Source organism: Anoplopoma fimbria, chromosome 4, assembly GCF_027596085.1.
Source record: "Anoplopoma fimbria isolate UVic2021 breed Golden Eagle Sablefish chromosome 4, Afim_UVic_2022, whole genome shotgun sequence".
Taxonomy (NCBI): Eukaryota; Metazoa; Chordata; class Actinopteri; order Perciformes; family Anoplopomatidae; genus Anoplopoma; species Anoplopoma fimbria.
This window is the reverse complement of record NC_072452.1, coordinates 8304929-8328536: the sequence shown is the minus strand read 5'-3', so window position 1 is coordinate 8328536 and position 23608 is coordinate 8304929. Positions and strand designations below refer to the sequence as shown.

Genomic DNA, 23608 nt, shown 5'->3' with positions numbered 1-23608 from the left:
CTGCTGGTATGAAGGGACTCCACTGGGCAACCATCTGTCTCCATCAGCTACCGCAGCCAAATGCTAGGGCAACCCTGTCACTCATGCACGATTTATTTTTGCTTTACCCTTAAGCTGCCTCGCTCTCTCTCTTCCTCTCCTCTTGCCCTCCTCTACGACCATATCTCCATCTGTTTTGTGTTACCCGTTTTCTTTTTTATAGCCACGCCAGCGGCATGGCTCTAGGGATAGCAATGCCAGTCTGACGGTCTGCCACTTTGTTCCAGATTGAGATATCTCAGCAACTATTGGATGGATTGCCATCACATTTTGTAGAGACACTCGTGGTCCCCAGAGGATGACTGCGGCTGACGTTGTTCATATTCTCACTTTTCCTCTAGCGCCATCATCTGTACCAGATTTCATGGGTTGCCATGAGATCTGGTACAGATACTTAAGGTCCCCGGAAGATCCTTTCCTTTAGCGCGACCAGCAGCTTTAAGTTTTCACTTATTCATCAGAATCCTAATGACTTTAATGATCCCTGACCTTTTTTCTAGTACCACCAGCAGCTGACATTTGGCACGGAGTAAAGTGTCTTATCAACTATTGGACTATTGGATGGCCCAGAGGATGACTTATAATAACTTTGCTCATCTGTTGACTTTTCATCTAGTTAGGTTCAATTATTAGGTTACAGCAAAAGTTAGCATGCTAATATAAAATAGTGACATGGCAAATATACCTTCTAAACTTCAGGATGTTAACATTATCATTGTGGGCAATGAGCTGAGAGCACCATGCCAGAGCAGAGCCTCACAAAGCTGCTAGTGTGTTTGTAGACTTTTGTTTCACTCCTCTTCCTGTCTTTCCGACCGCCTCCTCTCCCACCCTGTGATTTGGCACAACTTGACAAAAAGGCATTATTTACTCTTCAAGTGTTTCCTCCTGTCAGAGGGGCTCAGATCCAGGGGACAGAGGGAGGGCAGAGGAGCCCGGAGCCCACGTTGGTAGCACAGATGTGGGGGTGAATAGGTGAATACCTCCCCTGCTGAAACTTGTCACTGCCCCACTGCATACATGCCTCTCTGCTTCACTGTGGCTGCCTTTATTATTTGGAAGAAAAAAAAACCTGTATATTAGCATAATTGTTGACAGCTAAAACAATTAGAATGTACTTTGAAGTACTTCACAAAGCATGTCCATTTACCTAATAGCACATTATGAAGACCTAACAGTAGCATAATGAGCTCAGGGAAGAGTCACAGTGAGGGAATTTGGGGAGAGTGAGGAGAGAAGGGAGACTCTGTGAAAGAAAGGGAAGGTTGCATGTAGTGAGAAAGGAGGGTGCAAATTGAGATAAAGTGGAGACCTTGTGCTCAGAGCCACAAAGCTTTGGAAGCAGTCTTTAAACGGAAAGACAGAGAAAGAGGATCGGAGGGGGCAGGGTTGTCAGCACTATTTTGGGGTTCCGGCCCGGGCCGACTTTTTGAAAGGGAATTTTAATTGCGTCTGTTGGCTGGAGATAAATACCCAATCACGCGGACCCCCTGTGGGTGCCTAATCAGCGCGGTTCTAATGACCACAGCTGCAGACGACGGCCTACATGCTAACCTCTAATCACTAGACTTATGATCTGGTTGCTACTTTACTGCCTTGCCAAAAAATGAAAAATATGGAGAGAAGCGGCATCTTTTAGTTTTCCTCATTAGAGCGCCATTTGGGGAAAGATCACAAAATGGGCAAATAGATGAAATTAAGCCTTTGATGTAGTCTTGCAAAGCTGATTATGTTTGGCTTAGGAAGCTAGTTGATGAGAAACCTGACTCTGTCTCTGTAAAAAAAATACAAATTTCTCTATAAACAAAATGTTTTATTAATTTGGGAATTCTACATGATTATGATTTTCCACTCAATCTATGTGCGCTTTCCCACGAGTCACAACAGTATAAATCCCCAAAAGGCCATTCATATGACAGTGATACAGACCAGGGTGGTTCTGTGTTGGTTGTGTTGGGCTGTTGTTTCTATGGGTTGGTGTCCACACCATGTGGAGCTGGTTGTGCGGCTGTAACCGAAAGCCTTTCTTCTCAGAGCCAAGCTAAGCCACGTCTCTGTGGCAGCAGAGACACCAAGCTCTGACCCAACTCCACCCACTGCGCTGCTAGCAACTACAACATGTGGAGGGAGAAGTTTGAAACTTCTGCTTAATGGTTATGGCTTAAATGAGAGAGCCTGAAAAGTTGAGGCTTGCAAGTGGGCTGAAACATGGAGGCTCTAATAGGGAGGTTTCAAGAATGGTGCAACATCTAAAAGTTGCATTTTCTTATCGAGCTGCCAGTAAAAAAGGTCCAAATGCAAGAAACCCCCCCTGCCTTTAGATCAGGCTTTTTTTAGTCAATCTGAAGGATTTTTATTCTCTCAACCCACAAAGTAAAACTTGCAGATACATGGTTTTCTTTGGACAGTCACCTTAAATAGTCAATGAATGTCTTAAAGTGAAGACTATAGTTGTGACTTCTTGTCTTATTTAAAGGAACAATCTGTGTAATACACTTAACTGAATGTGAGTTAAAATGATCTTATTATTTTATTATGGTGCCTTTAGTTTTAGTTGAATTTAAGGGAAAACTTGTTTATAATGTGTCTATTAAATATTTTTTGCCACCACAGAAGGTTTCAAACAGATTTGAGGTTATCATCACTGAAAACATTCTGCATTCACAGCCTCCTGTTCAACCACAACAGAACCAAATGTGCCACCACCAGCACCACATCATTCAGACTCAGGGACCTAGCTGTCTCTAGGGCAACTGTGGAAGGTTTACGTCTCCTATGGCAACTGAGGAAGGGGGACGTCCTTTGCAAGGCATCCAGCCAATCGTCCAGTCAGAAGTAAATAAAATGATTAGCCAGAACAGGTGAACTGTCCAATGCAGTCTGAGCAGATCCAGTCTGCCGGCTGTGATTTGGTCAGGCGTTCATATGCTAATGAAGTGCATTAGGCTAATTGAGCTGATTCCTGTCGTTTGAAAATCAATCCGGGAGCAGATTGAAAGCAAATCATTTCGAAAGAGAGACAGAGCCAGAGGGAGAATAATACTACAATTCCATTTTAGAAGATTAAAAGCATTTTTATGAAATGAATGCAGTGGACCATTTCAAAACGCAATGATATGTCTTCCATGACGAAGTGTTTAGCAGACGTGGAAATATTTTCTCCCCCATTCCCCTTTTCCATGAAGGCATCAGATAGCCTGTGATTTGGGTTTTTATGGTTAGAGCCTCGGTAAGTCTGGTTTAAAATGCAGCAGGGACACTTTTTGAAGGCCTGTGCCATTGTTCAGTGGTTCTGGAAATGTGGTTGGCACATACATGCACACACACATTTTTTAGAAACAGGCTATTCTGAATCTTAGCTCTGCTTTGCCTCATGCATCCCCTTCATTCTTCCCTCTCCTCACTTCCTCTGCACTCTTGCAGCCGCCTTGCCTTCATGCCAATGACCCGTCGCAATGATAAAGATCCATCATCGTATCTCCCCATACACACTGTCCCATTTCATCATCCTATCACAGCATACGCACAGTGCCATCTCATCGGGGATGGATTTATGAGTTTCCATCCTCCTGTGGGAGCCGAGATTGTTTTGTTTTTAAGTGAGGGCCCATTGATCTTTTATTACACCATTAAGTCAATACGCTCCAGTCATAAACAGCTTGAGATTAAATGAGCCCCTTTGAAGGGTTTATGTGTGTGTGTGTGTGTGTGTGTGTGTGTGTGTGTGTGTGTGTGTGTGTGTGTGTGTGTGTGTGTGTGTGTGTGTGTGTGTGTGTGTGTGTGTGTGTCTGTGAACCCTCAGCCTGCCAGCACACACACTGAAAGCTGGTGGCTATAGGGAGCCCAATTTAGCCTGTAGCAGCAACTCTAGTCTCTATGGCATGGCTAAGATTAAGCCATTTATTAGCAGCATGTTGTTGGTATTCAAGGCGCTTCATTCCACCGCAAGTAGAGTGATGCTTTGTTGAGTTTATAATGTTAACAGCTGTATTTACTGCAGCACAGTCAACCTTCATTCATTCACTGACAGTGCGGCGCAAGCAGTTTCCAGCATCATCAGTTGAACCTGATATTGTCAACTTCACAATTTGCAGTTTTTCCATATGGATTTTATTTCCATTTTTTCATGCTGTGATGATGGTCAGTGGTTTGGCTTCTATGTAGAAACAGTATACGACTTCATGGGTAATTGTTGCTGGATGGGATTTATTTAAAAAGCCCTCTTTAGTCGGATAAAGAACACATTTCAGGAAATAATTCGATTAAAGCATTTGAGATATGTTAAAACGCAGACAATTTTGGTCAAATAAAAAGACTTCTTTAGGATTTTTGGTGATACAGTAAATGTAAAGGTTTTCCTGGTAGTCCAGACTGTGTTCAGGTTATTCATCTCTCTCTGATGTCTGGTTCTAATTTCTTAAGCTTTTACCAGTAGCTGATGTTTTAAGCCTATGATCTTGTTTCCAATTCATGACCTGCAGACTTATCCTGCTTATCAGGAGGATCTCAGGGTTTCTACACTTATAATCTGCTTTTTGTGTCTTAGAAAGTCCATCCATCTAGAAATCAATCAGGTGAGAGTCTCTGTGTTGAGTACAAAGTATTGTGTTTGATCACCCTCTGTTGAGAATAAAGCATTTGTTTTTCTTTTAATGTCCTGGAGCAGATTCCATTTAGAGTGTGAATTTCAAAAATGGAGAATGTTTACATACTCTTGTAATTCTCACTTACCGAATACAATTTTTGAAAATGGTGACTTTTTATATATATATATTTTAATGTACATCACCCATCTGGATTTGTTTAACACAACATGTGACCTTGATCAGGTTCCATGTCTGTCAGGTCATAGTATTTTTTCCAGACGGAGCTTACAATAACTGGCAACTCTTCCTGTTGGTAAACCGCATAGACTGGGAGAAACCAGAAACCAGCAACCACACAGAACACTGATCCGTGAAAACACCTCCTAGCTATACGATTACACACGCTGGAATTCACTCTCAGTTACATGGCAGCTTACATTGTCTGCTTAGGATACCCAATATAGAGGAACACACACCCACACACGTGCACACGTACACAAACTGAGCACTCACCTTGTGCATACACAGCAGATGATTTCAGTGCCTTCCCCATTGGTATTTAATGATTCTGCAGTGGATGTTCTGATGATGCTGGGAACTTGCGGTCTGTTGTTTTGTCTCCGTCTTCACATTGTTTAGCACAAAATGACTTTTCCGCTGATTATATCATTATATTCCCATCAGAGTAAATTGGCTCACCGCTGTCTGGAGCAGAATAACTTCCCAAGCAGTCATGTGTGAAGACAAACAGTCCACACACCACAAACAAGCACAGATGCTCACATAAACAGGTAGAAAGGAAGGCGCTTAATGTGTCAAGTCTAATGCAAGAAACATAGAAAAACAGAGACGAAGAGGCTTTGTAAACCATTTGTTTGAACATTTGATCTCATTTGTTTATTAGAGCACATGACATCAACACATAAGTGGATATGCTACAGTGTGTTAGTGTGCGTTGATCTCTCACCCTCTCTCTCCTGTTCCCTCCACAGTGTGTAACTGTGATCTGGCACGATCTGGCTTCTTCCAGAAGAAGGGCGAGTACATCTGCACGGCAGACTATCAGCGCCTGTACGGAACACGCTGCGACCGCTGTGACAGCTTCATCACGGGAGAGGTGGTCTCCGCTCTGGGACGCACGTACCACCCCAAGTGCTTTGTCTGCAGTGTATGCAGGTACATGCAGGCTAACACCCACACGCTGTATATACAGGGTTACAGTGGTACTTAGTACAGCAATGTTAATGCTTTGGAGTAGTGTTTTATATATTTTATATTATAAAGTTTCTTGATTTGTCAGGTATTCAAATCTGCTTCAATTGATATTTTTTTTTTCCGTCCACTTGGTGTCAGTTCAACAAGCTCTCAATACATTATTCACATTATCATATACATTAAAAACTGCTGTGTCGAATGTTTAGCAAACAGTTGGCTATTTTCCCGTTTGGAAATATAAGCATTTATATGGAGTACTGTTTCTGGCCACCCAGCAAATGTAAATGCAGTTTTCACACTCCTTTTAGTGTCATTTATCAAAGTAGGACTGAGAACAGAAGATGCGGTATGGAGTTACTGAATTAGAAAAGTATGACTGTTTTCTGCCTTATAACCATGCAATCCTTTACTCAAATAATGCCACACAAGTTGCATCTCTCGCAATAAGAAATGCAAAGGTGACTCATTTCTTTATAGAGGCTTTAGTAATGCCATTCAGCTCATGATTCAGTCTTATCTCAGCTCCTGAATGTCAATAAATGTCTGATTGGAAAGCTCAAGCGGTCTGGCGTTTTGCTGAGTCTAAACACGATTCCAAAAAAGAGAGCTGACCTGGCGTTTCACGCTGTTAGCTTAAGTAAAAGTAGGCCATCGCTCATCTGACCTCCATCAGTGTTTGTGTTAAGCTCCTCCAGAACTTTTCTCTTTTTATTTCAACATTTCACTCTTCTTGTCCCTCTCCTTTCTCTTTCTCTCTTTCATGCCCCATTCTTTAAAAGTCCCTTCTCATGGTTTGTTTTGCTCTATTCTAGTTACAAGGCTTACATAAGAGTGATCTTCCCTTTACATCCCTCCAGGAGAGTAGTGTTTGCCAGTTGTTGTGTATCTGCTTGACATTGGCTGATAAACATGCGGTCATGCTCAGCACCCTCTGGGCAAAAAAAAACCCTGAACTGACACCAACTGGCCGGAGACAGTCAGTGGAGCAGCCCTGGCAGTGGCGGGGATATCTGTGTGTGTGTGTGTGTGTGTGTGTGTGTGTGTGTGTGTGTGTGTGTGTGTGTGTGTGTGTGTGTGTGTGTGTGTGTGTGTGTGTGTGTGTGTGTGTGTGTGTGTCAGTGTGTGAGGAGTAAACTGGAAGAGACAGCGAGAAGCCGAAGGGTGAATCTCTTCGTTCCCGCGCCGTCTGCCCTCTGTCACATTGCTCACGATTCTTTCTTGTACCTTCTCCTCCCCCCCCCCATCCTCTCTTCCTCGTCCACCCCCTCCTCCTCCTCCTCCTCTTCTGTCTTCTCCTTCTTCTCATCAGTACCGTCATCATCTCCCTGCTCTAAATCACCGTCCCTATCCCGTCGTCTTCCTTTATGTCATCATCGTCATCCTTCTCTTTTCTCTTTGTCATCCCTTGCCTCAGCTCTAATGAAGGCAGATTGGAAGTTTCCCTTTTCCGAGCTGATCTTTTTAATAAAGTCCAGATCAAAGCCAGAGGGCATATTGCTGAAGCCAGAAATAGCTTTATTTCTGTGGCCAGTTAAGGAAAAAAGGGGAGATCAGGGGAGAAAAAAAAACATGCATTAAATATGTAAACAGAGTAAATTTTTAAAGCACTGAGAAAGGCTGACAAGGCAAGAGTGTCTTGAGGGAGTGAGAGCGACACACAGGTAAAGACAAGGTCAACTACAGAGTAACACACTCTTCTGCACAATCGCAGCATTTCTTTGACTATAGACTGGGATATCCGAGGCTGGGTGCTCACACATGCACAGTTTAGTCATGCTTGAAAGTGGACACAAAGCTCTTTGTGTGACAAATACAGACTTCTCCGTTTTGCTCCTGCCAGTTAAATAAATAGAAAAAGATGTCTGGGTTTACGAACAGATGGTTCACCTCGGTATCAACTGGAGGGTGAAATTAAAATAAACCCTAAATGAACTGTACCCTTCATCAGTTTTCATTAACTTGTGTCCCTTTAAGTATTTACCAGGGCCTTTGTTGAATCATTTGTGTGATGAAACATCTCTGCCGACTCATCTGTTCTGCTCACATGTCCATCCTTTCTGTTTTATGTATGGATGTTGCCTTTCTTTGAATAATATAAAAGCACAAAATAGCAAACCTAGAATACTGTACGTGTCAGTTCCCTCCACACACACACACACACACACACACACACACACACACACACACACACACACACACACACACACACACACACACACACACACACACACACACACACACACACACACACATATTTAGACAACCACAATTGTTAAGTAGCTCCACAGAAACTCACAACCTCAACAGCGGCGTGTATATGTTGCACAAGCCTTTTAAACATACTTGCCTCTGTACATCTCTGAGTGCGTACACGGATGTACTACACTCATGTGTGCAGACTGTGAGCTCTGCTGGAGACTCTAGCCTCCCTCTGGGTCTTGGCCCCGGCTCCAGGCTCCGGCGGGGGAGTAAAAGGATTACTGCCATCTATGTCTTTTAAACAGCCTTCCCTAAGCCTTTTAGTTCTCCATTCATTCTCACATCCTCCCCAGTCATAAAGAAATCAATCTGTCTCCATAAAAAAAAAAAAAAAAAAAATGCTAAAGAAGAGGGAAGACACAGAAAATGGTGCATCATGATGTGGTAAATTGAATTTCATATGCGCTGTTTTGTTGTCGTGTACCCTGCTTGTTTGTTCGTGTCTTCTTAGTCTTCGTTTAGCGTTGAAGCGGCGAAGTAAACTGTGACCTGGTGGCACCAGCTGTGTTGGGAGTGAGTGAGTCGGAGGAAACTGGGTGGACAGACTGAGAGAGAAAGAGGCGGTTGAGATCAGTATGCACTCCACACAGTCCCCCTAATAAGTTTTCATTCTCACTGAGAAAGCCAGTTTCCCCTTTAGAAGCCTGTGGCAGCGTCACATTATCGCCTCTATAATCACAGAGCAGCCAGGTGCTCATGCAACAATCAACGTCCCATTAACCCGTCGCCTCAACTGTTGGGAAATGTATTTTCAGGTTCATAGAGGATGTCGGACTGTGTTTAGCTTGTGTCAGCTGGATTACAGCCTGTCTGTCACCCAATCATGTTTCTGCCATCACCCATTTGTTATTTCCCCTGCGTGCACCCGGGTGTAATGTAAAACACACAGAATGACTGCAGGCATTTGTATCTCCTATTGTGTGTTCGTTTTCTAATTCTCTCTCTCTCTCTCTCTCTCCATTTTCTTGTCCTCCTAAGTAAACCCTTCCCCATCGGAGACAGAGTGACGTTCAGCGGAAAGGACTGCGTGTGCCAGCAGTGCTCTCGCACACTCGTCAAGCCAAATGAACCGATCAAGATCCACGGGCCCAGCCGTAAGTCCAACCTCCGCCTCTCTCTGTCCGTTCTGTTTAGGGCCACCAGGCGCTACAGCGAGCTGAGTCTAATGCGATGTGTCCACAAGGCCCATTTAGCTCATTTAGCTAATCAAATGTCTGTCAAATCAGTGGTCCGACCTGTCACGTTGATCCGCCAGCTGAGCGTCATGCAACACAAACAGACACATAATATATTCATTACTGTCAACACTGAACATGCAGAGAATAGAGGATTTTATGGTTCTCACTGTACAACTGGCACATGTTCCTGCATGAGGATAAGTATATAATGTGCTGAATTCCCTGTGTGTTGCCAGTAAAGTATATGTGGGATGGCCTTCACCCTTTCAGAATACAGCCAGAATAAGATAAATTATGATGCTACATCAGAGCAATCGTGATTGATAGTAAATCGTTTGCTAAGTGTGGGATGCAGACAGCAGACTGCTGCTCGCTGGCTGTGCAGTTATAACAGATGGTGGAGAGGCAGTGAATAACTGTCCTCCCCAGATCGCTCCATTCAGGAAGATGAAATCCAAACGGCTCCCCAGGTGTGTGTTCATCACTCCGTCTTATGAGGAGGCAGTTTATGAGACAAGACACAGAGTGCAGACACTAAAAGTAATGCACTGGCTTTTAGTTCCTCTGTCATTTTGATATTTAAGAATGCAAATATATACTCTGTGTGCAAAAGTGGTAGAAATCCATTTAGCCAGTACAAAATTATTATTGTAGGACAAAAGGCTCAGGTGGTAAGTTTACATACATCGGTCAACTATCACTGTATGACTGATGTGTTGATAAATCTGCAGCCCTGGAGGAGTTCCACATTAGAGCGCAGTGCCGTTATGCAAGTCTGCTCACTGTGTTTACCTTCATTAAATCACCTGAAAACACCAGGCTGCTACAGTATAACCATACAGACCTCTACATACATCAGACTGGTCAGTTATAACTCAATATTCTGCCTTTTTATGAAGGAAATGTCAGGTTATCAGGACTCATCAAAGCCTCAATTCCAACTTTTTTGCCAAATTAGCATTTTATTCTTGAATGCAAACAAATTAGCATTTTATTCTTGAATGCAAACGCTGTGGTGTAACATTAATTAATAGATTATGTGACCATCTATGAGGTGAGATATATTTGAGAATTATTGCTTCATCATATGAAAGTGATTACTGTACACAGACTACCTGTATTCGTTGGGAGACAGCTTTGGATAAAGACATTAAACAGCTATAGCTTACAGCCCTAAAGAACACTCATATTAACACCATTCATTGGTGACTCCCAACATACTGCCCCCCATTCAAACTGGGCTGGACTGGGCAACATGGTGGAAAGAATAATCAGTGGACAGTTGCTTGTATGCACATCAATGACCCTGAGAAATGTAGTTTTCTGCTGAAAACCCTTGCAGAAATGCAAAAATAACGCAGCCTTGTTTTCTTTCCTCCATTATTCAGTGTGTCTATCTAAGAATTTCATGTCACAAGCTCCTTTACCAAATTTTAGACGTTCTAATACCAATTTCATTCGGTGGCTAGAAAGGGAACTGTAATATGTCTCAAACTAAAATCAGCTGTGCGTGGTCACTATCTGGGGCTTGAATCCCGGCCCTGAAGAGACTCAGCACTATGGCCACCAAATGACAGACGAGATTTATTTGGACTGCGGAAACCCACAAAACACAGTTTGTCTTGGCTGACAGGGCAGAGTGGAGCGTTCCCCTGTGACTCCCGGCTTCTCTCAGGGGGCAGTAGACCAGGTCAGAAAAGGTTAACCTAGGCCAAACGTCTTCCAAATGGAAACAAATGAAGCGCTGACCTTTTCTCCGCTTTTTGTCACTCTGCTGCCATGCATCATTTGTAGCCTCTGTGCTGTCCTGCTTCTGTCTTGCCTTGTTACTGGTGGTCAATAACACTTCCTGGGGCGTCCTATACTGGAATATTACAGTCTGCTTGTATACAGTGTGCTAGTGTTATGAGAGAGAGAAACAGACAAAGGGAGATTCATACACGTCTCATGTGAGGGGGGTTTACACAACTGTTTTCGCCCTGAGGCTGTTTTAGTGCTTCTTGCTTCCTGCCTGCATTCAATCATGTTTAACAGTGCTTACAGTTGAGAGAACAAGCCTCACAGCTCTACAATATCCCACATTAGCTATTGATTATGAAGGTGGCTGTGCCAAAGGGGTAGAAAACTACACTCATGAGCACAGTGGGTGTTTAAAGACGTACAATTAAACCTTGGCTCACTTTATCTCTTCCTTTAATTCTTTTCTCTCGTCTGCATCCTCCCCTCTTTCCCCTTTCCCATTCTCCTCTCTCTGCTCTCTCACACACTATACCTTTTCCAGACTGTGCTGGGTGTAGAGCCGAGATCAAGCAGGGTCAGTCTCTCCTGGCTTTGGAGAAGCAGTGGCACGTCAGCTGCTTCAGATGTCGGACCTGCAACATGGTCCTCACGGGAGAGTACATCAGCAAGTGAGTGTAAAGAGAACGTCAACATTTCAGAGCATGTCATCCTCATGTCTCGCTCAGATGAGACGTACAAGTAGACACACTGGATTTTTCATATCCAGTTGATCTCAGGCTCTCGAGGCTAAACTGTGCATTTAACACGCTACAGCAGATTTTCTTTTTTATTCCCTATGTTGCAGGGATGGAGTGCCATACTGTGAGGCAGATTACCACGCCCAGTATGGGGTGAAATGTGAGACCTGCACCAGATACATCAGTGGAAGGGTTCTGGAGGTGAGAACGGGACCAGGTTTCAATACAAGACGTTGCTAACAGAGATTTTAGCCAGGCAGAGTTCTGCAGTGATACAGATATCCAAATTGGGAGTGTAATCAGCGTTATCAGAGTTGAGCAGTTGCATTTTATCCTCGTCTCCGTTTTAAGCCCCGCTGTGTTGTAGGAAGTGGGCGACTTAAGATTGGCGGGTGATGGAAATGTTGTGCTGCTCTACTCAACCAAAACAAATTCAGCTTCAGTGCGTTAGCCTGGTCAAACACTGGTGCATTTAGAAACCTAGCTGCGCTAAAAGCAGGCAAAAAAGCTCGATTCACTCACTCATAAGGAGTTGAGAGAAAAAGGGAGTTATAAAAAGATCAGAGGGTAAAGAGTGAAGGGAAAAGATGGAAGGGATGAGAGACACAAACAGCAAATTCGGCAGTGATAGAAATGTCTGCCTTGCGTGCTCTTAAGCTGAAGCACTTTTAAAAAGAGGTGGAGGAAGGAGTCAACAGTGGTGAGAGGGGAGCAGAGGAGAAGGAGCTGAGGCGGACAGAGGTGAAGGGAAATAATGAGGGGAGTAGGTTTTAAAATAATGAAAGAGATAATGTGCGTATGCTAATTAAATGTTTTGGAGTCTCTGGAGGGTGTCTCTTGTCCGTCGAGACCTAAGGAAAGGGAACAGAACTTTGTCGGACACATGCACAGACACACACACACACACACACACACACACACACACACACACACACACACACACACACACACACACACACACACGGTGCCTTGTTGTCCCTGTGCTCCTTCGCTTGTCAGTTTGGCTGGTGTAAAGTGTTTTGTTCCTGACTGTCAGCCTCTCTGGTCTATTTATAGACATGGGGACATGTCAGCCTTTATCTGTGAGTCTCCCTCTCTCTCTTTCTCTCTCTCTCTTTTTTACGTTCTCACTCTGATCATTTGTGTGTGCTTGCACGCATGACATTCATTCCCTTCTCCTGTCAAATTTTGATTTCGTAATGATTTGCTTCTTCAAGAACTGATTTGACTCACAGAATCACAGATCCAAGAAAAAACGTAAAGGAAAAAGACAGTATATATAAACCTGTTATATTTCCCCAAATTGTGGCCATTGGGACTCTATGGGTCAAGCTAAGTTTGCACTCACCACCTCCGTTTCAAAGGTTCTGGGAAATGAGGACTCTTGCTAAACAACGTATATCGGAGCAAGCTGTGCAAGCATTGGAACATGGTTTTTACATGAATAAAATCAGAAGCTTTTCTCTGAATCCGACTGAAAGAAAAGCCAGAAAGTAGCACCATGGACCATGTTGACTAACTGAATGCCATTGGGATACTGTTGAAAAAGACTTTACATTAAAACAGTAATGTTAATTTATCCATTGGTCAGTCTTTTCCTTTAGTTTTTATTTGTTACCAAATAATGTCATATGCATCGTCATTGATTTTAATAACGTGATTGTAGCTCTTGTCTAAGAAAATAACGTTGCACAAATACCAATAAATGATCTGATTAATTATCTATTAATTTCTGTAAAGCAAAACACCCAGACTGATCTGTGTTTGTGTGAAACAAACACTGTGGAACAAGCCTGTTGATGATCAGGCTTGTTCCACAGAGCCCCTCTGCAGTCCAACCTCCCAGAGCCAGTGGTTGTTAGTTTTAATGAGTAGTTTAGAATAGATGGAGAAGGGGGGAAATAAAGACAGGAAGCGGAAGAAAGAAGAACATAAAACCTCCTTCTTTGGTTTCACTTCTTTCCTTTTTTTCTTCCTTCCTGTGTGTTTCAGTTTGCCAATAAATATAGCAGCCTATAAATGCCACCAGAGAGAATGGGGGCCTCATTAGAAATGGAAACAGTTGCTCAACTGACACCGTATGACCAGTGGCAGTAAGCGCCCGGTTGCTCAGAAAGCACGGGATGGAAATGCAGCATCGTCTCCTGGCTTTCCTTTCAGAGTAACCTGAGAGCAGGGATTGGTTAAAATGCCTCTTAGATACGATCAGTTTAATGAAACGAGGGAGAAAGTCAATGCAGCAGAAAATTCCATCATACACTACCACGCACACACTCAAACACACACGCTAGGTGTGTTCAGATGAAACAGTTCAGGTCTCCTCGTTACCGGCCTCATGTCAGCGCTAGTTCTATAAATAGAAATTCTCTTAACGGTGTGTCAGAGGTGACGGGACGGGGCCACGCCTCAGCCGTCGACCCCGTGGAGACACGTTTGAGCAACATCAGGACTGTGAGCTGGACTGTGAGCTGGCTGGACTGTGAGCTGGACTGCATTAATGGACGGTGACATCGCACTGCATCATTTCATGTGTCCATTTCGCCTGTTCGCATGTGTTCCCTTGGGCCGCTTTGTACGTCCAAGGACATGTGTCCCACTCTTGTGTCCTTCACTTACATGGCCACCTACTTCCCTCTGTCTCTCTGTCTCGCACACACACACACACACACACACAAACACACACACTCCAACACTTCATGTGACTGACCTACAGGGATCGTTGTTCTAATTACGGTATGGAGGATAATGGGTGGTGGCTATCACGTGATAACTGTATGCTGATGATGAACTAGAGGCTATGCAATGATGTCTCAGCACATTTTAGTGGTGGTAAATTGGTAATATACAGGAGAAAACATATGGAGACAATGACCTGCTCATTTGTAAATTAGCCCTCTCTCTGTGAAGCTCTTTATGATGATAATTTATGTTCAGTCACACCTCTTCTTCTCCCTCCCCTCCCCTCCCCTCTCCTCTGCTCTGCTCCTCACAGGCGGGAGGGAAACACTACCATCCGACCTGCGCTCGATGCTCCCGCTGTAACTTGATGTTCAAAGAGGGAGAGGAAATGTACCTGACAGGTGAAACTTGATGCCGACACATTGCGCACACATAGAGCACTTGCCCGCGTAGACGGATGCGTGGCATGCGGGAGCACCCAGCGCCAATCTGTCTTCTCTTCTTCTCTCTTTCTCTCTTCTTCAGGATGTGAGGTGTGGCACCCATTATGCAAGCAGGCAGCGAGGGCAGAGCGGAGACTCAGGGTGAGATAGAGTTTGAAATGAAAATGTTAAGATAAAAATGAAAACTGTAATTTCCTCACCCTCTCCTTTTTTTCTGCGTCTGTTTGTACCTCACAGCATAGACGTCTGTCGGAGGCCTCCATCTCTCCACCGGGCTCCTCCATAGGCTCTCCCAGTAGGGTTATATGCGTGAGTAGCCCATAACTTTGAAGCTTTCAGTCCCTTACAGCTGCCAACGCCCCCGAGCTTACCCTAAAAGCACAATTTCTACACCAGAAACACAAGCAGTATACCCACAGGCTTGAATGGTTAAACACTGACCTGAGAGGCTGCTCACTCCCTTGGCCTGTTTGCTTGTCTGTGTCCTCTTGATGTGGCATGAGTGAAAAAGAAGTTAGAAAATGATCTTGGTAGGTTAAAACTGGGATGAATTTGGATGAAAACTAAAAAAAAATGTCTGCATTTCTAACACTGTGGCTACAGGGATGGCTGTGTCAGGCGATCCGCCACTTTGGTCCAGAATCAAATTCACAACAGCTATTTGATGGATGCCATAAAATGTTCCCTAGACATTCAGGGTCCCCAGAGGATGAGTCCTTATGACTTCGCTGATCCCTTGAGTTTTCAATAAGCACCGACAGCAGCTCATAGTTAGTAAATGTATTAACAGGATTGTATAAAGACATTCATGGCCCCAAGATAATGTATCCTACCGCCTTTAGGGATCCCCTTACATTTCTGGAGAGCCTCCAGGAGGTTGACCGTTTTCATTTTGAGTGAAATATCTCAAAATTGATAAATGGCCAAGAAATTATATATATATTCAAGGATGAATCCTAATGACTTTGGTGATCCATTGACTTTTCATTTAGAGCCATCATCAGGTCATGTTAACATTTACACTATGGGCATGTTAGCTTGCTGATGCTAGTATTTAGCTCACAGTACCGCTGTACCCCATGTACTGTACCTACAGCCTCACAGAGTCACTAGCATGAGTGTGGACTCTCTAGGTTACAAAGCAGGTATTCTTAATGCACTTGTACTGCTACTGTAGTACTGTCCACAAGAAAAGGAATGAAGTTCCAGAAAGTCAAGACACATTAAAGTAAAATTCAATTTGAAAGAAATGGTAAAATGTAAACAAGACATTTAAAAAAAATGTCATATTTGTTTTCAACTAGATACATGAACAGGTTTTAATGTGCAAGTCACCAAATCAGTCCAGTCAAGAGAGGCGAGTTGGTGAACCTACCAGGTTTATTAGAAGGTTGTCACTCTGTGCTTTGCAGAGTTGGACCAGTTCCATTTCAAAACGAGGCCTTTAGCCATATGGAACAGTGTCCAACTGTGCTGCTTGGCGGTCTGCTGAGTGCTGCTGCATGTCGGCAGTATCCGCATGTCACGGGCTGTCTGCATGCAAGCAAGAGTCCCCGCTCTCTGCTCAGCCCTGCCCCGATCTGCACATCGTCTCATAATCAATGACCTTTCTGTTTAAGGTGATGGATGAGGGAGTGCAGTGTAAGCACGCTTGTCCTCCATTCTGTCTCCTCTCTCTCTCTCTCTCTTTCTAGCTGTCCTTGCTTCCTCTTCTCTCTCTCTTTCCCATGCTGAGCTCCTGAAGGTCAACAACTTGCATTGCTGTCAGGTTCTGCAGTGTACATGTGTACTTTTGACGAGCGCACACACACACGCATGTGCATGTGCAGGCTTGTGTGTGCTTCATCAGCTCTTTTTCACCCCTCTCACCTCTGCATGATCGGCTCACTGGTGCGTCACTGGTGTAGCTTCCATTCTATTCTTCATTGTTACTGTGCATTGTCCATGTGGTTGATGTTGGGTCTTGTTGCTGTTGTCTCTGTCTTTGGTGGGTGTATGTGTGTGTCCTCTCCCCAGGCCAGAGTGGAGAATCAGTTCCTAGATTATAAGGACCTAGCTGCCCTGCCAAAGGTCAAGGCCATATATGAGGTTCAACAGCCAGACCTCATATCCTCCTCATACCAGCCGTACCACAGATACACCTCTGAGGACAGGCTAGAAACTTACTGCTATGGGGAGGTACTACTGCCACACACTACAGGCCAAACCAACGTTGGTCTGTTTTCAAGAGAAACACTTTGTTTAGTTTTTAAATTGAGCTTTGCTGATAAGAAATGTGTGTCTTCATTACAAATCATATAGTATTAATAGGGCTCATTATTTTCTATTTTTTTTTTTTTTTTTTAAATGATTGAATGTTTTTTTTTTTTTTTGTAAAGTGGGATTCAGAAAGAGTACATTTTAGTGGAAAATTGGAAATTTGTTTTTTAACTTACTTTCTTTTTAAGACAAAGACCAAACTTTATTTTAAAATCCTTAGAATTTTCAGTGAAATTTGATTTAAAAAAATGATGAGCCTGAGGTACTTATTATTTTTTAAGTTACATATTTGTTTATTTGAAAACGTACGGGTTTCTGGTAAATGTCTTTCCACAAAGGAAGAGTTTTACATTTTGGGAAATACACTCATTGACTTTCTTGCCGAGGGTTAGACGAGAAAACAGGCAATTAACAAAGCTTACATAAAGCCTGGATAGAGGGGGAGCCAGCTAGCTTGGCTCTATCCAAAGTTTAATAAATCTACCTTACAGCACCTCTGAAGCTCACTAACCAAGCCAAACCAAGACTTAGTTCAAACAAACCACGGCTTGACATTTTTACATTTGTGTATCAATTTAACAAATGAGATAGGAGATCGTGAGCTTTAGACAGACATGAGAGTGGTATCCATCTTCCCATCTAATTTGGCAGAAATACGAAAAAGCTTGGTTCCCAAAATGCCAAACTATTCCTTTAACTGCCATTTAAAAAAAATGATGCTGCTTATAGTCATTACTTTGTTCCATGCAGAAAACCCCAGCAGTCAGCCATGTAGGACAAAACAAAGCATATTGATTGAATTTGAACAGACTATCTGGTCTTTTCTTGCGATCCTGTAAATACTTGATATATGATATATTGTTTTGGTTTCACCATGTTACTTCAATATAAATCCTCACTCTTCTCTCTCCGCTGATTCTCCAGTCACTTGGGACACTCTCTCCCTATTCTCAGGTAAGCATTCTTCCTCGCATAGCACTATAGACGAGTTTAAACAAGTGAACACTTCTCATTTTGGCCTGTCAGGAAGTTATTTGTTATTTGTCTACTTGCTCTTTTTTTCACCTCTAGCTCGTCTCTTTCTCTTTTCAGGACTACGACAGCCTGGATATTAAGCAGAGGCGGTGCTCCAGTCCAGGTTACATTGACTCGCCGACGTACAGTCGTCAAGGCATGTCACCCATCATGCCTCGCTCTCCGCAGCACTATGCCTACCCTGGTGAGTCAGATGGTGTTCACCCCTAGTTGTCTGCTTCTAATCTCAGAGATTGAAATCAGTATCCTCGCTTTGGTTTTTTTCATGCAGTGCTTAATGAACTTAGTTTTGGGAATGATTCTACTGAAGACAACTCGTTTAAAGGAGCTGTTCAACATTTTTGGGGAGTTATCCTATTTGCTTTCTAGCTGATGTTGAGATGAGAAGATTCCCTGTTTCAAGTCTTTATGCTAAGTTAAACTAGCCATCTTCTGGTGAATGTCATGTTCAGGGTACAGACCTGACATTGTTATCAATCTTCTCATCTAATTCTCAGCAAGGAAACAAATAAACATTTTTCCCCAAAATGTCAAACCATTCCTTTAAGAGAGCACAAATTGCCTGTCGTTTCATCAACACTCTAATATAATAACAAATATGCCAACATGGAATTTCTGTGGTGACTAAAGATAAACAGATTCACTGCTTTAGGGCAGAATCTCTTTCACTTCACTACAAAATAGTTGTTTGACAATCTCATATGCTATAGTTGCTTCTTTGGCTGTCATTTCCTTTAACTCTTACACGTGTGCACTGACACTGTAATTACTGTCATAAGAAGACCAGTCAATAACTTTTGTCATTACACAAGTGGAATAGTTATCTAATGTCACTTTGTAATTTGAATGAATGCCGTTTGGTTTTCATCTGCATGGATGAGACTTGCGCTGAGGCCTTCCTTCATGCTCATGTTTCCTTTGCTGTGATTGGCTGTGGCTGGCTGCAGGCTCTGAGAGTGGCAGGAGTTCACCTTATTACGGCCAAGAGGGGCGGTCAAGCACACCCACCACAAACCAGCCCCCTAAACATTTTCATGTACCAGGTAGGACTCCCCATCTCCTCATTGCACTACTCACAATCTCATAGATGTTTAACTCCGTGGGGAAAATTTCATCAGCCATTTTTCACTGGTGCAAATCCTTTATTTTAAGTTCAGGACCCAGAGTTTGTGGAAAATGTGACCAAGTCGTATTTTTAACCATTTTTAACAACCATCGCTCACACCTGCACCTCGTCCCCTCCGACCACTCCCGACAGAAACTCACTTCCTTGCCTCCTTTACTTTACGTTTCACCTCTCCATCTCCTCTTTCTCTCCTCAGCCATAGGGGACCCCAACATCTACAGGAAGCCTCCCATCTATACGAGAACGGGTACAGTGCAGTTAGTACCGCCTTAGCCTGCCTGTCCTCCTGTCAGTTTAGTCATGCTGTGTTTGAGTACTCGGTGTAGATGTTTTCACTGACCTATTGATGTTATTAATGAGTGATTAATATTGATGCTCCGGTCGCCATCGAGAATGAAGCTACCAATAACCAAAAGATTGACTGTGCCCTTAAAAATGCACAAAGGAAATAGAGTTTGACTTGTATAGCTCTTTTCAAAATTGAAGATAAATATCTATTAGGCTGGCTGAATGCAGAAGAGCAACATCTTAAGGTGCATGTCACTAACACGTGCCTGCTTCTGCGTGCAGCTCCCGCAGCACGACAGGTTCTTGTCAGCAAACGGGGCTGGAGTAGACCCTGAATGAAGTGAAGGTTGCTCAGGCGTGACAAGTGTTGAGTACATGGGACTCTGAGGACACACAAGTCACCAGAATAGAACAGACCAATGGAACAAAGCACAGTGGAATAAAAACTGTATTATAGCTGGAATTTATATTTGCCTGGTTAACCAATGGTCAGTTTTGTGATTTAAGGGGGCTGGAATTGTAACTGTTGAAATGCAGGGACAGCCGTTTTGTTCGGACGAAAAGATAGCGAGCATGTGAGAGGGAAGTCTTTATTTCTTAATTGTGTGGATTTATGTTGTCGTTCAGTCAAGTAACACAGCAGCGCGGTTAACTGAAGATGCTATTTTTCGCATTTATTTCAAGTCATTAAACTGAACTGCACGTCAGCCATCCCTGACACATCACAGTGGAAAATGCGTTTCAGCTGACTATCACAAGACTTAGGACCTCTTGTTGAAGGATTGTTTATCTTCGTCGCCCTGCATGTTCTTCTGTTCTGTATGTGGTGGTATTTGTGGGGTTGTTGGTAAATTGCGTTGACCTGTGTATAGACACTTTCACCCTTCTTTGTTTCTCAGTTATAATTAGTACATCGCAGGCCAAGATGTTCCTACATCACACGTTTGCCTACGAATAATAAAGTAAACAGCAATTTCAAAAACCTGTAAGCTTGCTTTGTTAGAATAAGGACGATCTGCACACACTTCAGTCACATTGATCCTTCTCATACTTTATGTCTTCCTTAACAGCTATCGATTCTTATTCTCTCTTGTTACAGCACTTAACAGGATGGACGTATTATCCATAGCCACAAAAGACACACGTGATGATGTGTTGCTGTGTGCATCAAAGGCCTGTTATGTACTTCTCAGTTAACCAGTTTGCTACCGATAATAAAAAAGATCGGATCCCTGTTTTCTGGCTTTTTCCCTGTTCTCCGTATTGCTAGCAAAGCTCTCACATTGTCACATCTCCCATGGGGACGCTCCAATAATGTTTCCCTTTTCCTTTCACCTCTTTTTTTATTGCATCCAATCACTTTTATTCACTTCCCTCCGCCCTCCGCTTCACTTTACCTGGTGATCTTGCCACTGTAAGTACCTCTCTCCTCTCACTGTGGGTAGATAGATGTTGCATATGTCTGTTTGTCTGTGTGTGTGTGTGGGGGTATGTGTCTTCTCCTCCCATGTCAATTCTGTACAGCCAAACTTCCTCTGACAGAAGGTGTGTGCGTGTGTGCGTGTGTGTGTGTGTGTGTGTGTGTGTGTGTGTGTGTGTGTGTGTGTGTGTGTGTGTGTGTGTGTGTGTGTGTGTGTGTGTGTGTGTGTGTGTGTCGTCGAGCTGAAAGCGTGTGTCCCAAAGATGACAATGTCCGCCATCAGTGTCATGCATCATGTGTATCGGAATTCAATGGATCATGGATCCGGGCCGGCATGGCTAATGGCAAACAGAGTGAAGAGCGATCTATCTGACATTACACTGCATGTCACATCCATTGACTCCCATTGAGTGTGCTTTAGTGCAGAGTGGCATCAATATCACCGCCTCACGCCACTCAAGAAACGACTGTGCGCCTCAGGCTGAGCAGTAACTGAACTCGCTTGAATGCTGGTTATTTTTCATGCTGTCGGCTGAGATATGGATCTCCTCCGACAGAACTGGCTGATATGATGACTGTGAATATGAAGTGTAACTGTACTCTAGCTGTAAATCATTGTAAAATTCATGAACACGTTTTCCCTCCTTAAAGGGATAGTTTAACATTTTTGGGAAATAGCTTATTCACATTCCTGTGTCACCACTCTCATGTGTGTATTCAATTTACAGCTGGAGCCAGGAGACAATGAGATTAGCTAAACTTATCATTAAAAAGTCATAAACATATTTCCCCGAAATGTCAAACTACTTCTTGAACATAAGTACCACTTACTGTGGTTCTGTTTTTTTTCTCTCCTAACCTTTCCATTTCTTCACAGACAATCATGTGGACGCAGCAACCAAAAGCAGGACCAGCGAGGACATCCTCAGATCCTCCAGACTGTCCACATACTCCCCGGAGCCATACGCCCAGTCAGAGTCTGACTACTACCCTTACACCAGCTCCCCCAGGGGTAAGAAACACTCATTTCACTGAGTTTAGAGTGGCGAGCTGCATACTAAGCTGCATTGTTCTGATTGTCCTGCTGGACCAAACACAGACATAGAAGTACAGTTCCTTTTGTAACTGTGTTGTCATATTTATTCACTAACCCACTGCGTTCCACAATGAGCTCTATATACATGTAAGGGAATCTCTTATCTGTTTGGTCTCTCAGCCTATCGGGTGCCGAGAAGACGCTTCTCGACAGGAGGAGATGAAGAGAGTTGGAGTAACAGTCTTCAAAGAGTAAGAGCTTCGTTATTTTCCATCTCTCTTTCTTCAACATTTGGTTGAGGAAGTCACCTCCTTAAGAAACACCCATAAATAATGCACCTCTTATGGTATGGTGCCTTTTAACTGTCCTCCTGTTACTCATTGGCTTCTTTCTCCATCTTGCATTCACTGTACATTAAATTAGCTGTTTTCTCTTACGCCCCCCTCTTTCTGCCTCTTCCCTCGCTTCCCCTCAGATCGGGAGTGGCATCGGGAGGTTGATCCTAAAGGAGGAGATGAAAGCCAGATCTGGTTCCTATGACAACGACCCCTGGGGCAGTGCGAGGAATTCTCGTAGTGGGAGCAAGGAAACACTCAACACTACAGGCTACGGCACCACGGCGTACAACAACACCGTCAACGGATGTAAGGATCCACCCTGCCCCCCTATGCATCCCCCTCTTTGTCTCCTCTTCTTTCTGTTCCTGCAAGTTCAAGCTTGTGCTGCCGTGTCTTTTGTCCCTCCCAGTGTGATCGTATGTGCTGCAGCGACGGCTATTTATGAGCCTCAATATCTGCTGTCATCAGGGTTTGGAGTGACGGCAGTGAGGTCGTGGATGCAGGTCAGCAAGGGTCATGGCTGCTGCAGGCATTATAGAGATGGAAAGATATCAGAACAGCTGCCGCCTCTGCTGCCGGCCTACCACAGGCTCAGCAGATGCGGCCTGTCATTGTTGTGAGGATATCTGATCGCTGATGAGTCTAAACAATTCAAGCTACCGAGAGAAGAGTGTTCAACCAGGTGTGCCAGATGTGATGAAGCCGGATCGGAAGCTACCAGAATACTTTGTTTTAAGCTTTACCGGTCCTGCAGCATATTAGATTATCAGTCTCCATCACTATTCAAGGGTTCCCTCCATCTTTTCAGTTCCTTACTCCGTCTCCGCCTTGGTTGTCTCTTCTCTTCTATTTATCATCCTGATGACCGTCTCTACTCTGATAACTCTCCATCTCTCTATCTATCCATCCATTTATCTGTATATCTATCTCACCATCTCGCTCTCACAGCTGGTGTCCCATATTCTGGTTTATTTATGAGCAGTAACATCTCTCATTAAAGCTGTTTCTCAGATGGGAGGGGACACAACTGAACGGGACTCAGTTGGCTGCGGTTGAAAGGCAACAAAAGGCTTGTAACCGTACAAGCTGTGTTTCGCGATTAGACGGTGGAGCGTGCAGTGTGTTTTTGTTGTTTTTACATTTTTTATGTATCCCCTTCTTCTTTGAACCAGTCCTGCCTGGCCTCTTTCTGCCTTATTGCCCTTTGATGTTTTGTGCCTCTCCCAGGGG

At 43.6% G+C, this 23608-nt stretch overlaps 1 protein-coding gene across 1 annotated transcript in view; it reads left to right on the top strand.

The window, feature by feature from the left end:
- ablim3 (actin binding LIM protein family, member 3) overlaps nucleotides 1-23608 on the top strand; it is a 39407-nt gene that overhangs the window by 12847 nt on the left and 2952 nt on the right. The window contains exons 3-18 of the mRNA XM_054597263.1: nucleotides 5618-5801; nucleotides 9078-9193; nucleotides 11559-11685; nucleotides 11862-11955; nucleotides 14747-14834; nucleotides 14959-15017; nucleotides 15114-15185; nucleotides 16893-17054; nucleotides 18060-18089; nucleotides 18228-18354; nucleotides 19118-19213; nucleotides 19493-19548; nucleotides 20860-20869; nucleotides 21900-22016; nucleotides 22221-22291; nucleotides 22516-22684. Coding sequence (XP_054453238.1) covers nucleotides 5618-5801; nucleotides 9078-9193; nucleotides 11559-11685; nucleotides 11862-11955; nucleotides 14747-14834; nucleotides 14959-15017; nucleotides 15114-15185; nucleotides 16893-17054; nucleotides 18060-18089; nucleotides 18228-18354; nucleotides 19118-19213; nucleotides 19493-19548; nucleotides 20860-20869; nucleotides 21900-22016; nucleotides 22221-22291; nucleotides 22516-22684 — 1578 coding nt within the window. The remainder of the gene's footprint in view (nucleotides 1-5617; nucleotides 5802-9077; nucleotides 9194-11558; nucleotides 11686-11861; nucleotides 11956-14746; nucleotides 14835-14958; nucleotides 15018-15113; nucleotides 15186-16892; nucleotides 17055-18059; nucleotides 18090-18227; nucleotides 18355-19117; nucleotides 19214-19492; nucleotides 19549-20859; nucleotides 20870-21899; nucleotides 22017-22220; nucleotides 22292-22515; nucleotides 22685-23608) is intronic.